A 15,166-nucleotide genomic window follows, 5' to 3' on the forward strand; every position below is an offset into this window, starting at 1 on the left:
CTAGACCAAGGGGAGCTTCATCTGGACCTGATAGAGATCACAAGATCCCAGACTTCAATCTTGATGATGTAATTTGTTGAAGCTCATGGGAGGGTCTTATGGTGGTGATGGATGCATTTTGTGTGTGGTTGCAGGGGTAGGATATGAGCATTTATGGACAATAGGAAAGACTGGATTACTGTTCAGAAAATATTCACTCCACTTCTTTCCTACCATGAGTAGAACAAACTCCTTTACTCAAGGATGTTGAGCTTGACCACGTGACCTGCTTTGGCTGATGGGACATTAGTAGATTTTGTACAAGCAAAGACATGAAATGTGCTTTGGGAATGGGGCTTTGCCTGCTTGAGCTTCTGCCATTGTAGAGAAAGAATGTACCCTGGGTAGCTTGTTGACCGAAAGATGATGAGAACCATGTAAACAGATCAGGAGCCAGGCTGCAGCTTGGCCCAGCTAGCCAAGCCCAGCCTAAATAAGCTAAATCCTGGCTGACCTGTAGACCTCTGAGTGCGAGCGTAAATGTTTATTATTATGACACTGAATTTTTGGATAATTATTACACCATAGTTGCTAACTCAGAACTCCATGGTTAAATACTTTTGAGAATTGCAGCATAATAGACACTTTATTTTGGAGATATTTAAAATATATTATCATACTAAAGTCTCTGAGAATCCTCTAGTAAAGGCAGTTGTTTAACTTAATTTAACCCAGCTTCTCAGACTTCTTTGAGCATAGAATTGTTTTTGGTATGTTAAAAGTAAAAAAAAAAAAAAAAGTTAGCTGATGTTTGACCTAATTTTCCTCTATTAAAGAGATAATTTCTCCTTTGTCAGGAAAATATCTTAAAGGGCATCTTGATAATAAAATTTAAGAACTTCCAATGCATGGTCTAAATGGAATGAACTATTTGGGTATTAAAGATTTAGATCATCATGAGTGTTCTCCCAGTGGATTACATAAGATATGGATTTGGAAGACTGTGTAACTGGAAGAAGAGAGATATAAATAAAAGGTTATTTTAGTACAGAAAGAGATGGGGCTGAATAGTAGCAGGCAGGCTTAAAGGGAAGGTGAGGAGCAGTCAGTGACAAATTCCTTGTGATGGAACTGGCTGGGGAATTTGCAGCACAACATCAATTTTTCAGTTCTAGTTTTCCTCCCTATTCTGTGCAGTACTGTAAATCTCCTAAGTTTTCAACAATATCTTTATTAAAAGTCTGTTACCCAAACAAACACTGTGTTCTCTGCGCTTTAGAGAATGAAGGAAAAAGAAAAAAGTTCATGCCTCATGCTTGGCGTGATGGGAAGGGTGAGCAGGCACAGGAAGCAGGTACAGTGTAAGTAATGTGTTAGTGGAAGCAGGAAAACAGAGAATCACGCAAATGTAAGAGTGATCCCTGAGTGAGCTAGACTTTATACTGCACAAGGCATAGGAGATGTGGCAGAGATTTTTAGCCCAAGCATGAGTTTGCACAAATATCTGTGTGCTTCTTGCACTTCCTAGCATCCCTGCAGTTAGGTTGAGGCCATGTGACTGGCTTATGGTCACTGGAATGTGGGTGGAGTAAGGCATACCCCACCCAGTCCTGGTGATATCCAACGCGAACTGACCTTTGCTCTTTCCCTGCACCAGAAGTCTTGAAGGACACCTGCTCCACATGGCATAGTTGGAGGACAGACTACCTAACCCACCCTGGATTTTTCATGAATAAGAAATAAACGTATTTTGTAAGGCCACTGTGATTTTAAGATTAGTTGTTAACACAGCATAGCCAGAGGACTTACCTCTTCACCTAACAAGCTCTGGCATTCATCTGCATGTGTGTATGTAGGGTCATAAAAAATATGTCTTCTTGGGTAGAAGAGGCTCTGGCCTGGGTGTGCAGCAACCAGTGTGTGCAGAACAGACAAAATACTAGCCTATCCACCAAGTAACTATATAGGCTCGGACCCCTCCCCGTGACGCTCTTTCCTCATCAATGCAAAGAGAAGCTTCATTCTTCCTCAATCCCACGGGGCTCTTGTGAAGATCTAGGAAGAAGAGTGCTGTGACGTGGTTAAAGATACTCTGCAAGTTTTAGATCTCATTAAGCTGACCTTTCTGCATTTTCCTTTTCTTCCTAGAGAGTGGAAAGGAAAGGAGTGGGATATCCCTAGATGACTGACAGGTACTTGTTAAGCCTGTCTCCTGGAAGTCCTTTGGTCTCCTTCCACACCCCCTTCAAGCATATCTCCTAGTACTAGTGTTATGCTGAGCCATATTGGAGACTGAGACAAAAGGAAAATCAGTAACATCGTGCTGTCTTATTTAAAATTTTGACATTTTCTTCATCATAGATTTTTTTTTCACTGATTTTGACTTTTAAAAACATATTAAAATATTTATTTTGTTTACTGAGGTTTTCGGTGCCACCTTAACTTGTGTGCTTGAGCCACTGCCTCACTATCCTCACCCTAGTCTGAGACTTGACTCACCTAGTACCATTCTGTGCTGCTGCCAAAGTGCCACTCATTGTCCCAAGAGTAGTCTCTGGGGTCTCCTGCCTTATGCATTTGGTCATGCTGATTCCACTTCCTGAAGAATTTTTCTCATCATGCTCTCATGTCTTCCTCGATCCAAACTGACCATAAAAGTTTGCCTCCTATGGACAGCCCTTCCTGATCTACCGAATGGCAAAGTAATTTTTGCCCTACACTGAATCCCCATAGCATCTTACCTACACCTTGCTTAAGAGTTTAGAACTTCTTATCTTGTAGGATGGATAATCATCTCAGCTATTAGTTCGCATATTCCTCATAGACAAGCATTGTATTTTATTTTGTTTCATTTTGTGTCTCTTGCTCTTCATTAGGACTCTTAGTACAGTGATTAATCAGTGAATTAAATGGTCCCATTTTCTCTTGGTTCTCATAATTACCAAAGAGAACAATTATTCTGTTCTTCCTCATCTTTTTATTTTCTTTCTTGAACTGAGATGTTAAATTCAATGACTTAGCAAAATCTATGAATTGGGGGCTAAAAAAAAATACTGTAGTGACAAAGTTGCAGAGAGCTGGCAAAGGCCATGGCAACAAGAAGAACTTGCCAATTTCTGTTCTGGGCAACATCCCAGGCTTTTGTTTTCCCTATGGTTTCATTTGCATTTAAAGAAAAAAAAAAAAAAAAAAAGGGAGAGACTTAATGAAACACCTTACTCCCAGAGAGGGCAAGTAGATGACTTGATGTATCTTGTTGAGGTCTCTGTGTAGGGTGCCCAGTTGGCCCTCCCAGACAATGTGGATCAAAGCCTCCCTTCTATCAGTATACAGCTACACTAGTGAGGGGGGCAATGGGTACAGTTTCTGATACAGTTTCAACTGGAGAAATTAAAGCCAGAGACATCTAACTCCTCGAGGGGCCACGCAGAATTGTGATTCAGTCTTTTTAAACCCCACTCAGGGTGTGTGTGGTGGGGCTTTGGGAGCTGGGACTGGGAGGCAAGCCTTCTCTCCTACATGAGAGGGATCAGGTGCCTTGTTAGGAATCCACCTGAGCAATAATTGCCTTTCCCTAGAGACCACTTTAGCTATCAACTGGGAACTCAGAACTTTTGTAGCAACTATTGGTGTCTTCTCCAAAGGGGATTTGTGTTGGAGCTGGGAGCCCATTGGAAGAGGCTGATCTCCAACCTCTGCTATCCTAGCCTGGAATTGAACAAAAACTTGTATGAGAAAAGCATCCTTACCAGATATAGGAGATCATGGAAACAGAAAGAGTAAAAGGGAGTCCTTGACAGAAAAGAACTGGCTTGAAGGATCTTGTGGAGAAGAATGTAGGAGGAGGGAGGACACTGAAGGTCCAAGAGACTTGCTCAGCGTCATAACTGGACAGGTATGGGAGAGCAACAGGAACCACACAGACCTGCTCCCAGCACAGTGCTGTCTCCTCTGCACCTTTGGTGTGCTTCCCCCAGCAGTGGAAGAGAAATGACCCTTTAGAGACAAAGGAAAAATAGTGGACAAAGAGAGAAGTAGACCAGCCAGGTAAAGGTCAAGTGGAATTCAGGTGAGGAACCGACCTGGTTCTCTTGGTTCATGCCCAGTTCACATCACCATATCCAATTTTCTTTATTTATCATTTTCCCCAATAAGTCTGTACAATACTTGTCTAGCTGCCAAAGCCTTATGCTTTAAAGATGATCAAATATCTACTCTATCCCTCTGCACTGCTACTCTGCCAAAGGACGTCCTAGCTCAAAAGCCTCCATCAGCCTTAAGATATTAATAGACCACAGTGCTGGTATTTATGTTTACTTAAAGGTGGGCACTTCCTGAGTAGGGACTGTTGGAATATGCATGCAATGCATGTGAAATCCTGTTATGAGGTAAATAGAGCTTCTATGTACACTTTTATCCCTAATGACAGTTCCTAGTTGTGCAAACTTGGGTGTGTTACTTAAATTCTTTCTGTCTCAGTTTCCTCATCTGTAAAATGAGGATAAGAAAAACTTCTACCTCATGAAGTGTAAACCCAAGAATTGCTTATGACCTTTTGATTATGATTGTTCATAGATTTAGTGAGTTCTTAGCTTACAGGAATTTTTTTTTTGTTTTTTGAACACTGTCATGAAAATAAAAATAATCACTTGAACATATGTACAGTACATTTCCCTTTACAAGGTGCTTCATATCTCATTTGATAACTGTCTATTCCATAAAAATATATTAAGCCCTTACTGTATGCTGAGCTCCAGGGGCACATACCCTGACTGGGGAAGTTAGACTCAAGAGGGACTTCCTGCAGGAAGTACGATCTGAGGTGAGGTTTGAAGCTGGTGTAGGAGTTGAGAAGGACCCTGGGGCTGGGAAAGAGAAGGTGTTCCAGGCAGAAGGGGTGTCTTGCCAAAGTGCAGAGATGTGAGAGAACATGAGAGGAGTAGAGAAGCTACTAATAATTCAGTCTGGCTGGAATGAAGTATTGGAGGGTGAGGTGTGGCCATGGGTGTGTTCTTACTTCTCAATGAGAAATAAGAACAGGGCAAGGAAACAAACAGAGGAGATCTCACAGAGGGAATTCCCACCACGTGCAGGAGTCTAAATAATATTCAATTCATGATGGGGCACCATGGCAGAATTTTAAACAAGGGAATGAGACATGATCAAACTAAAGTTTCAGAAATATCACTCTGACCACAGTGAGGAGCAGGGATTGGCAAGAAGCAAATCTGAAGGCAGGGAGAGCAGTTATTTCCACGGCTGCTGTTTTCATCTAGGTGAGATTTCCAGGTTTGAAAGAGGGAGGAGTTGGGGTCATGGAGAAAAAGGGAAAGAGTACTGAGTTGGGCGGTCCCCTGGCAGACTAGAGCCCTGTGTCAGCTGCTAGCGTAGCTGTGGGGCAGTTTGGGCTCAGAGTGGCTGTCTGACTTGGGGGCTCGCACAGCTACTTAGCAGCAGAGGTGGGAGCATACGCACTCCTATTCTGAAAACGTTTATCTGTTATCTGTTTGCTTGACATGCTAAGATGACTCTGTCCCAGAAGTCCCCTGAAGGCAGGAGCTACGATCAGTCATCTCTGAAACTCCACACAACACCTGGCATATTTTGTCCATGGTACATGCTCAGGAAATGTGAGCTAGAAACACAAGTAAATCCTACTTGTATTTGCAGCTTTCTAACTTGTTTCTCATCCTCTCAGACACCACTGGCTTCATGGCGGGGACAAACCTCACCTTAGTGACCGAATTCCTCCTTATCGCATTCACCCAATGTCCTGAATGGGCGCTCCCTCTCTTCCTCCTGTTTTTGTTTATCTATCTCACCACTTTATTGGGGAACTTGGGGATGATCTTTCTGATCCACGTGGATCGCCGGCTCCACACCCCGATGTACTTCCTCCTGAGACACCTCTCTTTCATGGACATCTGCTACTCGTCTGTCACTGTCCCTCAGACGATGGCCGTGTTGCTGAAGCACGGGGCAGCTTTATCCTACACACGCTGTGCAGCTCAGTTCTTTCTGTTCACCTTCTTTGGTGCCATCGACTGCTACCTCCTGGCCCTCATGGCCTACGACCGCTATGTGGCCGTGTGCCAGCCCCTGTTCTATGTCACCATCATGACTCAGAAGGCCCTTTGGGGTTTTGTGGCCGGGGCTTATGTGGCTGGTCTCTTCAGTGCCTTGGTGCGGACCGTCTCAACTTTCACTCTCTCCTTCTGTGGAAACAATGAGATCGACTTCATTTTCTGTGACCTCCCTCCTCTTTTAAAACTGACCTGTGGGGACAGCTACACCCAGGAAGTGGTCATTATTGTGTTTGCCATCTTTGTTATCCCTGCCTGCATGGTGGTGATCTTGGTGTCCTACCTGCTTATCATCATGGCTATTATGAGGATCCCCTCGGCTGGAGGCCGGGCCAAGACCTTTTCTACATGTGCCTCCCACCTCACGGTTGTGTCACTTTTTTTTGGCACCCTCATCTTCATGTACCTGCGAGATAACTCTGGTCGGTCCTCGGAGGAAGATCGGGTGGTGTCTGTGTTCTACACGACAGTGATCCCCATGTTAAACCCCCTCATCTACAGCCTGAGGAACAAGGAAGTGAAGGAGACCCTAAAGAACGTTCTCAGAAGAGTCAAGTTGTCCTAACCACGTCCAACCTTGGAACAGGCTGAGAATTACCTACTCTGTAGAGCCAGCATTCTGAGTGCTCATTAATTATAATGTGCTTGGTTTTAAATGAATATATGATGGAACAAGGTATAAAAAAGAATCAGAACTTTTAGTTCCAGGGAGAGAGAGGAAGAAAAGGAAAATGCAGCCTCAGAAGAGACTGGAGTGACAGCTATGACTCCAGGACAAGTACAATAGGGCCTGAAATTAAATCCTGTGTGATCCACATGTGGCATGCCTTATCGGTCTGTGACTGCAAAACATGATTACATTTTTTATAAAATTTTCTATGAAATATTTCCATCATATGGAGATATTGAAAAAAAAAAGAAAATAGTATATAGTGAGCTCTCTATATTCAATACTTAGATTCGGCAATTGCTAATATTTTGCTATATTTGCTTTATCATATAATCTATCCATTCACTTATCCATCCATCAATTCATGCATCAATTCACTTTATTTTCTGATGCATTTCAAAGTGAGTTGCAGACATCAGCATTAGTACCCTTCACTCCTATGTATTTCAGAATTATATAATCAATTAGGACTCAATATTTAGATTACATTTATTTTTAGTGATAAAATTATGATAGTTTGATGGCCCGATTAGTAAGGGTGACCTTGCTCAAGGTATTCTTGAGACTCTGGTAGGAGTTCCCAGGCTTGCCTCCGTGAATCTGTAAACAATGACCACAATAAAATGTTTGTTAATTGCTGTCACCACTGGAAACGTGCCTTGTTTTGTCTTCTCCCTCACCGGTTCCAGCCCCACTTATATTGCATGCCTGAGAATAGACTAGATGAAGTTGCATCATTTCCATTGCCCGTAATGGTGTTTCTAGTATCCGTATCATAGATGTCAACTTTTATGTTCTTAAGGAAGCTTTTGTTCTTAAGGAAACAGAGCATTGCTTCATTCCATGGGTGGGGTGGGCTAGAGGGAATCCCTGTCGATACTGGGTCCCTGGGCCTTACAACAGCTCAGTCTGTGTCCAAAGCCTCACAAAGTCCATTGATTCTTGATCTTCACGTCTCTAACTACAAATGCTTTGCCTCAATCACACCCAAGGCACTAGAAGGGAACAGGCACCTTGTATTCATTTTTTTCTTTATTTTTCTTTGATCCTTATTTCTGAAACTCAAATTCCTTCTCTCCCTGTCCCCTAGATTACCAAAAAATAAGATTCCAGTTATATGGATGGCATAAACAATTGTGGGAGGGAAATTAGGAGGTGGTGATGGTATCTTATAAACAGAGGATAATTCCAAACTCGGCCAGCCAAAAATGCTGTGCCACACATGGAATTCTAGTAGCAGGACTTTAAATTGAACAAAGCAATCTATGAGGCGTGGAAGATTAGGAGTATACGGGGCCAAAGGATATTCAATTTAAAATCACTTATACGGTCTTTTTGATAATGGTCATTCTAACTGGGTTGAGATGATATCTTAATGTGGTTTTGATTTGCATTTCCCTGATGCTTAGTGAGGCTGAGGATTTTTTTCATATGTCTGTTGGTCATTTGTATATCTTCCTTTGAGAGATGTCTATTCAGATCCTTTGCCCATTTTTTAAATTGGGTTACTTGTTTTTTCACTGTTAAGTTGTTTGAGTTTCTTGTATATTTTGGATATTAATCCCTTGTCAGATGCATAGTTTGCAAATATTTTTTCTCATTTTGTAGGTCATCTTTTCACTTTGTTGATTGTTTTCTTTGCTGTGCAGAAGCTTTTTAGTTTGATATAGTACTGTTTATTTCTTCTTTTGTTGCCTGTGCCTTTGAGGTCTTATTCATAAAGTCTTTGCCCAGTCCTATATCCTGCAGTGTTTCCCTATGTTTTCTGCTACACAATGGAATATTACTCAGCCATAAAAAGAATGAAATTCTGCCATTTGCAGCAATATGGGTGAGCTTGGAGAAAATTGTTTGAAATAAGCTAGGCACAGAAAGCAAAACCACATGTCCTCACTCATAAGAGGGGCCTAAAAACAAACAAACAAACAAATAAATAAATAAGAAAGAAAGAAAGAAAGAAAGAAAGAAAGAAAGAAAGAAAAGAAAGAAAGAACAATCATAATAATACACTGAACCTTCAAATGGAGAGAACAGAACTGTGGTTGCTAGAGGTAGGAAAGGGGGAGTAGGAGAGGGTTAGTGAGAAATTGGTTAACGGTCACAAAGAATGATTATATTTTGTAATGATGAATATACTAATTATACTGATTTGATTATCACATATAGTACACAGGTATTGATATTCAACTTTGTTCCCCACAAATATGTATAATCAATTATGTTTCAAATAAAAAAATAAAATCAATTGATTTTTATGGTAAAATAAAACATACCTAGATTTTCAAAGAAAGCTGGCTGGGTAGCTCAGTTGGTTAGAGCATGGTGCTGATAACACCAAGGATTGGGATTCAAGTTCTGTACCAGGCAGTGAAATAACAAGAAGAAGAAAACCATGAATCTTCAAAGACATTGTGTTTATTCTGGAAGACAGAAATTTTAAAATACATATAAATTTCTTATGAAATATTTTATCTCTTACTAGCATTTCATCTGGGTATAAAAACCCAGGCTGAAAATGTATAGCTTCACTAAGGGGGATGATTAATAAATAGCTCATGTGTTAATTGTGTTGCAGGTGGTGGGTAACGTTAAGGAAGTAGTTAGAAAACTTGAATTGGTTATACGAAATTCTCTCCTGATTTAAAAAGACAACGTCGGGTCTGTGTGAATAAAAGCAGTGCACTGTGGGGTTATTTACTCTCTTAGAATTGACTAGAATGCAGGGAGTACAAAAGGAGTGGAAATGGAGTACTAAGAGAATGAGTTGCCAGGTCTAAGGAAATAATTTAATACTTCCTTTTGAATAAATTCTAAGCAGGCATTTAAAGACTTCTATTCAAGAAGAAAGGGCTGAATGAAAAGGCTCTAGGAATTAGTGGCCATGAAGTTTCCTCAATTTGTACATGGGACTTCCTATATATATATATATATATATATATATATATATATATATTTTTTTTTTTTTTGGTTGCTGGCCGATAAGGGGATGCAAACCCTAGACCTTACTGTTATCATCCATATACTTTTTACCCTATAAAGAGAGCTTAAGGAAAGTTTAAAAATGCTCTCCACTTATATATGGAAAGGGAGATGAGATTTAATTAGGAAATTTTAAGGAATTTTAAGGAACAGAGAGGTCACTTGTTTGTAAATGGTGTTCGCATTTTCTTACATCTTGTGATGCCTTGTGTTAAACTCATTCAAATAAACAACCTGTGATTGCTTTTGTTCAGCTATTTGAATTCTGAAAGTCCTGATTTAAAAGAAGATATAAAGCTTATGAGAAATTATGCAAAAATATGCTTTTGAATTAAAAAAAATAGTACTACCATATGATCCAGAAATCCCACTTCTAGGTGTTTATCCAAGAGAATTTACATCAGGATCACAAAGAGGTATCTGTACTCCTGTGCTTATGACAGCATTATTTCCAGTAGCCAAGATTTGAAAACAACCCAAGTGTCCAAGAAGGACAAATAGTGCATGATTCCACTTATATGAGGTATCTAAAATATTCAAACTCATTGAAGCAGAAAGTAGAATGGTGGTAGCCAGGGGCTGGGGGTCAAAGGAAATAGGGAATTGTTGTTCAATGTATAAAAGTTTCAGTTATGCAAGATGAATAAATTCTAGAGATCTGCACAACATTGTGCTTATAGTAACAACGCCATACTCTACTCTTAAAAATTTAAGAGAGTAAATATCAGGTCATCTGTTCTTACCACACATACAAAAATGGCTGGTCATGCCAAGTGTTGGTGAAGATTCAGAGGAACTGAAACTCTTACTGTTGGACCTGTTGGTGGGAAGGTTAAGTGATACGACCACTTTGGGAAAAGTTTGACAGTTTTGAAAAAAGTTAAACATATACCTACCGCATGACCGCACTATGTCACCTGTAGGTATTTACCTAAGAGAACTGAAAGTACATATCCATATGACGATTTTTATGAATGTTCATAGCAGCTTTATTTAGAATAGCCCAAAACTGGAAATAACCCAAATGCTCACAAACAGAAGAATGAATAAACAGACATAGCATATCAATACACTGCAATAATACTCAGCAATAATAAGGAATAAATGTTGGTATGTACAACAATGTTATTGATTCTAAAAATGCTCTTGCTAAATGAAAAAAGTCAGACATGATTCCTTTTATATACAATTCACATGATATTCTAAGAAATTCAAACTGATGTATAGTGATAAAAAGCAGATCAGTAGTTGCCTGGGGGTGCGGAGGAAGAGTGGTGAGGAAGGGCACATGAGAGAAACTATAGTGGGAACAAGGAAACTTTTGGGGAGAGATGCGTATGTTTATTTTCTTGATTGTAGCCATGTTTTCATAAGTGTATTCATGAAGTGAATATTATTGCATGTCAAGCCTCAATAAAGCTATTTTAAAAAGTCTTAGCAAATCAGAAGGAATTTCAGACAATCCTTTAGTAATATCTTATGATGACAGATAGATAAATAAATAGATATAACAAAAATAATGAATTATATATATTCTTATGCATATACATGCAATTCAATATTTAAAAAATACCATTAAAAGAAATAATAATAATCAGTGTCTGGAAAGGAATCTTGAATTCCTTAGGGGATCATTTAAGATTGATATAGAAGACCTGAAGGCAAAGTTGGTGACTACTTGATGGCACTCTAGTGATTAGCTATTTACCGATGCCAGCTTTGACCCCAGAGGCATTCTGGAAGGGCTTCGGAAGGCAATAGTTCACCAAAGCCAATGCTGCTCCTTCTCAGGGAGCTGAAAATTTCCCCAGATCCTCCTCATTGACCTACGAGAGGGCCAGGGTGAATTCTGTGAGCTGACACTTATGTCAGTCTATAAGGTGCACCGACCTCAGCCCACACCTACCAAACACCAACACCAAGAATGCACCTGAAACCCAGATACCTCTGAAGCACATTTCAACACAGAATTGGGGCATGAGGGCTGGGGAAGGAGGAGAGAAGAAAGAAAGATCGCAGCTACTACAGACACTTTGCAGTAAGAGAGACCTGAGATTAGAACCTCCCTTGCCTGCCACTTTCTTGCTACATAACTTGGGCAAATCACATAACCTTGATGGGTCCTGTGTTTTATTTCTTTTGCTAAATGGGGGCAATAATAATTACTTTCCATTAAAGTTGTTAGGAGGACTAAAATAAATGATTCATGGAAAGCTTTTAGCATAGTGCCTTGCGTATGGTAAGTGTGCATTAGCTTAAAAGTTAAGTTAAAAAATTGTTAGTGAACTCTCCACTTCTGGAAGTGTCTGGATCCAAAGCTAATCTGGGCCCAGGAGAAACTGTTCCAGACAGATTTGAAATAGGAGGTTCACAGGTCAGCTATGGGTCCCTCTGCTCATCACTACTCACTAGGCTTTGGAGCCTGGATGACCACCAATTAGTGGACGATCTAATAATTAAGTTTATAAAACTTACTTAACACCTTTCCATTATCCAAGTGTACTAAGTTGGTGTGACAATAAATAAGGTACCTGTAAAGCCTGGCCCAGAGTAAGTGCTCAGTAAGTATTATTCCACAGATGAGAAGCAGGCAAAAAGGCATTAACTAATGAGAACTCATACCACTGAGAACTGATGCCAAATTTTGAGTTCTTCCTACAGCCCGCATACATCTAAGACCCGCTAGAGATGCGGACACGTTAGGGGAACATTTTCATGGCAGTTGATATTTAAAATTGCCCACAAGATGTACTCTGTGGGGGTTGTTTCACCCCATTCTGTAGTTTTAAAGTGATTTCTGCAAGGACACAAATGCAAGCTGATGTGTGACTCTAAATCTCTTGGCCACCAGTGCAGTTTTTCCTCCTACGTCTTTTCCTAAACATGCCCAGCCAACTCTTTTCTGAAGTATTTGCCATATGTCCTTAAAGTGAACATTTCTAGAGTTCAGAAACTACTGTTTATTGAATATGCGCACCTCACTTTTTCATACACAATTACACACATACACACTCACACGCAGACTCACATTACACAATATTAGCACATAGAGGCAATAATATGAATGTTGCTGACTGCTATCTACCTCCAAAGATCAAACTTTTACTTTTTCTTAATCTGATAAAAGGAAAAAGAAAATTTATAGCAATAAATTCTGCGTTGAGTGATCGTATAGAGCAGGCAGTAGATCCCACCTAGAAACAATGTGTATGGCAGGTAAGAGCTCAAGCTCTGGCTGTGTGGAAGCCCCAGCCTACCTCCTGCTTGCTGATCTTTGGAAAAGTACTCAACCCCTCTCAGCCTCAAGTGCCTCACCCACCTATAAAGCAAGAATAATAATAGAATATGCCTCATACAGATGTCCTGAGAATTAAATCAGATAATTCCTATAGCAAACTGAACATAATTTCTGGAAGGTGATAATGATAATGCCTAATAAATGTTAGTTGCTATCATTATAATGAATACAATTTTCTTATTATTACTCAAAACCTACAAAAACAATAAGGTAAACAAACAAGAAAGAACAAATGATGGGAATTGGAAAATCCCTTTGGATCAGACCAGTAGTTGCATTTGTAGATAGCATCATGATTTTTCAAGTATTTTGGCTTTACTCATTAAGTATCTGCTGTGCCAGGCAATGCACTGGGTCTAGCAGATACTAGTCATGGATAAGACCAATGTGATTGCTGTCCATTCATGCACTGGATCTTCAAATATATAGAACTACAAAGTAGGTAAACCCACTTGGCAGATAAGAAAACTGAGGACTGAAGATATTGGAACTTTAAAGGTAGATACCAGAACTTGAGATTCAGTCATTCCTTCAACAAATATTTATTGAGTGCCTTTCATGTGCAAGGTGCTCTGCTAGGCACTGTGCATACAGAAATGAAGCTCACAGATAAAAAAGCTTGCTCTAATGTTGTTTACTTCCTAGTTGTAAGGATTAGACAATGCCAAACACATAAAAAACATCTAGTATGTCAGATGGTGATGACTATTACATAGAATAATAAATCAGGGAGCAGAGGTGGGGAGTTTCGGTACAATTTTAAGTAGGGTTGTCTAGGAAAGCCTCCTCAAGCAGGTGATATTTGAGAAAAGACAGATAGGGTGGAGAAACAAAGGAACGTCCTATTTTACAGTGGTCCATCTAGGACCTTCCAATAGCCTTTGGTCTGCTCAGGGATTTCATAACAGCCTCTTTTACCTCCTTATTCCTCAGGCTGTAGATGAGGGGATTCAGCATTGGGGTCACCACTGTGTAGAGCACAGACACCACCTGGTCTCTCTCTGAGGACTGGCCTGAGTTATCTCGCAGGTACATGAAGATGAGGGAGCCGAAGAAGACAGCAACGGCAGTGAGGTGGGAGGTGCAGGTGGAGAAGGTCTTGGCCCGGCCTCCCACAGAGTGGATCTTCATGATGGCCAGGATGATAAACAGGTAGGACACCAAGATCACCAAGATACATGCAGGCATGACAAAAATGGCAAACACAATAATCACTACTTCCTGAGTGTAGCTGTCCCCACAGGTGAGTTTTAACAGAGGAGGGAGGTCACAGAAAATGAAGTTGATCTCATTGTTTCCACAAAAGGAGAGACTGAAGGCTGTGACTGTTCGAACAAAGGCACTGGAAAAACCAGCAACATAAACACCAGATACTAAGCCCAGGCGGGCCTTCTCGGTCATGATGGTGACATAAAGCAGGGGTTGGCACACGGCCACATAGCGGTCGTAGGCCATGAGGGCCAGGAGGTAGCAGTCAATGGACGCAAAGAAGGTGAACAGAAAGAACTGAGCTGCACAGCGAGCTTGAGAGATGACTGTGCCATGTTCCCACAGCATGGCCAGCATCTGAGGGACGATGACAGAGGAATAGCAGATGTCTATGAAGGACAGGTGGCTGAGGAAGAAGTACATTGGGGTGTGGAGCCGGTGATTTTTGCGGATCATGATGACCATTCCTGCATTCCCCAGCAGAGTGGCAAGATAGAAACTCAAAAATACCAGGAAGAGTGGAAGCATCCACTGGGGATGCTCAGTGAATGCAATAAGCAAAAACTCGGTCACTACAGTGTGATTCCTCATGGCCGTCCATCCAGCGATTCACCTGCAGGGGCCAAGACAAGAGTCTTGGAGGGAGGAACCCTTCAGGATAAGTTCAAGTCATTTCAAGTGATAAAGCTTTAAAGTGAGTGACAATTAGGCACTTGACTTCAACAAACTTTGCAGCCTAAGGTAGATATAGACAAATAAGAGCTCACTATAATAAGATAAAAAGTGATGAATGCTTCTATTATGGTAAGAAAGAACAGAGAGTAAGTGATTTGACTTATGAGTCAGCTTTTGTATTTGCAACTCTGTCCCCAATTAGCTGTTTGATCTCACACAAGGTACTTAACCTCCCTGAATCCCAATTTCCTCCTCTGCCCAAAGGGGATCATA

At 40.7% G+C, this 15,166-nt stretch overlaps 2 protein-coding genes across 2 annotated transcripts; one reads left to right on the forward strand and one right to left on the reverse strand.

Moving 5' to 3' along the window:
- The first annotated feature begins 5,691 nt into the window (after positions 1–5,691).
- On the forward strand, positions 5,692–6,627 carry LOC134377012 (olfactory receptor 9Q1-like). Its single transcript, XM_063095620.1, has one exon. The coding sequence runs from the start codon at positions 5,692–5,694 to the stop codon at positions 6,625–6,627; it is 936 nt and encodes a 311-aa protein (XP_062951690.1).
- Positions 6,628–13,870: 7,243 nt separating this feature from the next.
- LOC134376608 (olfactory receptor 9Q2) lies at positions 13,871–14,809 on the reverse strand. The gene has a single exon (XM_063095098.1). The coding sequence runs from the start codon at positions 14,807–14,809 to the stop codon at positions 13,871–13,873; it is 939 nt and encodes a 312-aa protein (XP_062951168.1).
- Between the last annotated feature and the right edge of the window lie 357 nt (positions 14,810–15,166).

Source organism: Cynocephalus volans, chromosome 4 (assembly GCF_027409185.1).
Source record: "Cynocephalus volans isolate mCynVol1 chromosome 4, mCynVol1.pri, whole genome shotgun sequence".
Classification (NCBI taxonomy): Eukaryota; Metazoa; Chordata; class Mammalia; order Dermoptera; family Cynocephalidae; genus Cynocephalus; species Cynocephalus volans.

Excerpts from the sequence above, each read along its gene's own strand:
- LOC134377012 (XM_063095620.1), top strand. The coding sequence starts at position 5,692 with ATGGCGGGGACAAACCTCACCTTAGTGACCGAATTCCTCCTTATCGCA.
- LOC134376608 (XM_063095098.1), bottom strand. The coding sequence starts at position 14,809 with ATGAGGAATCACACTGTAGTGACCGAGTTTTTGCTTATTGCATTCACT.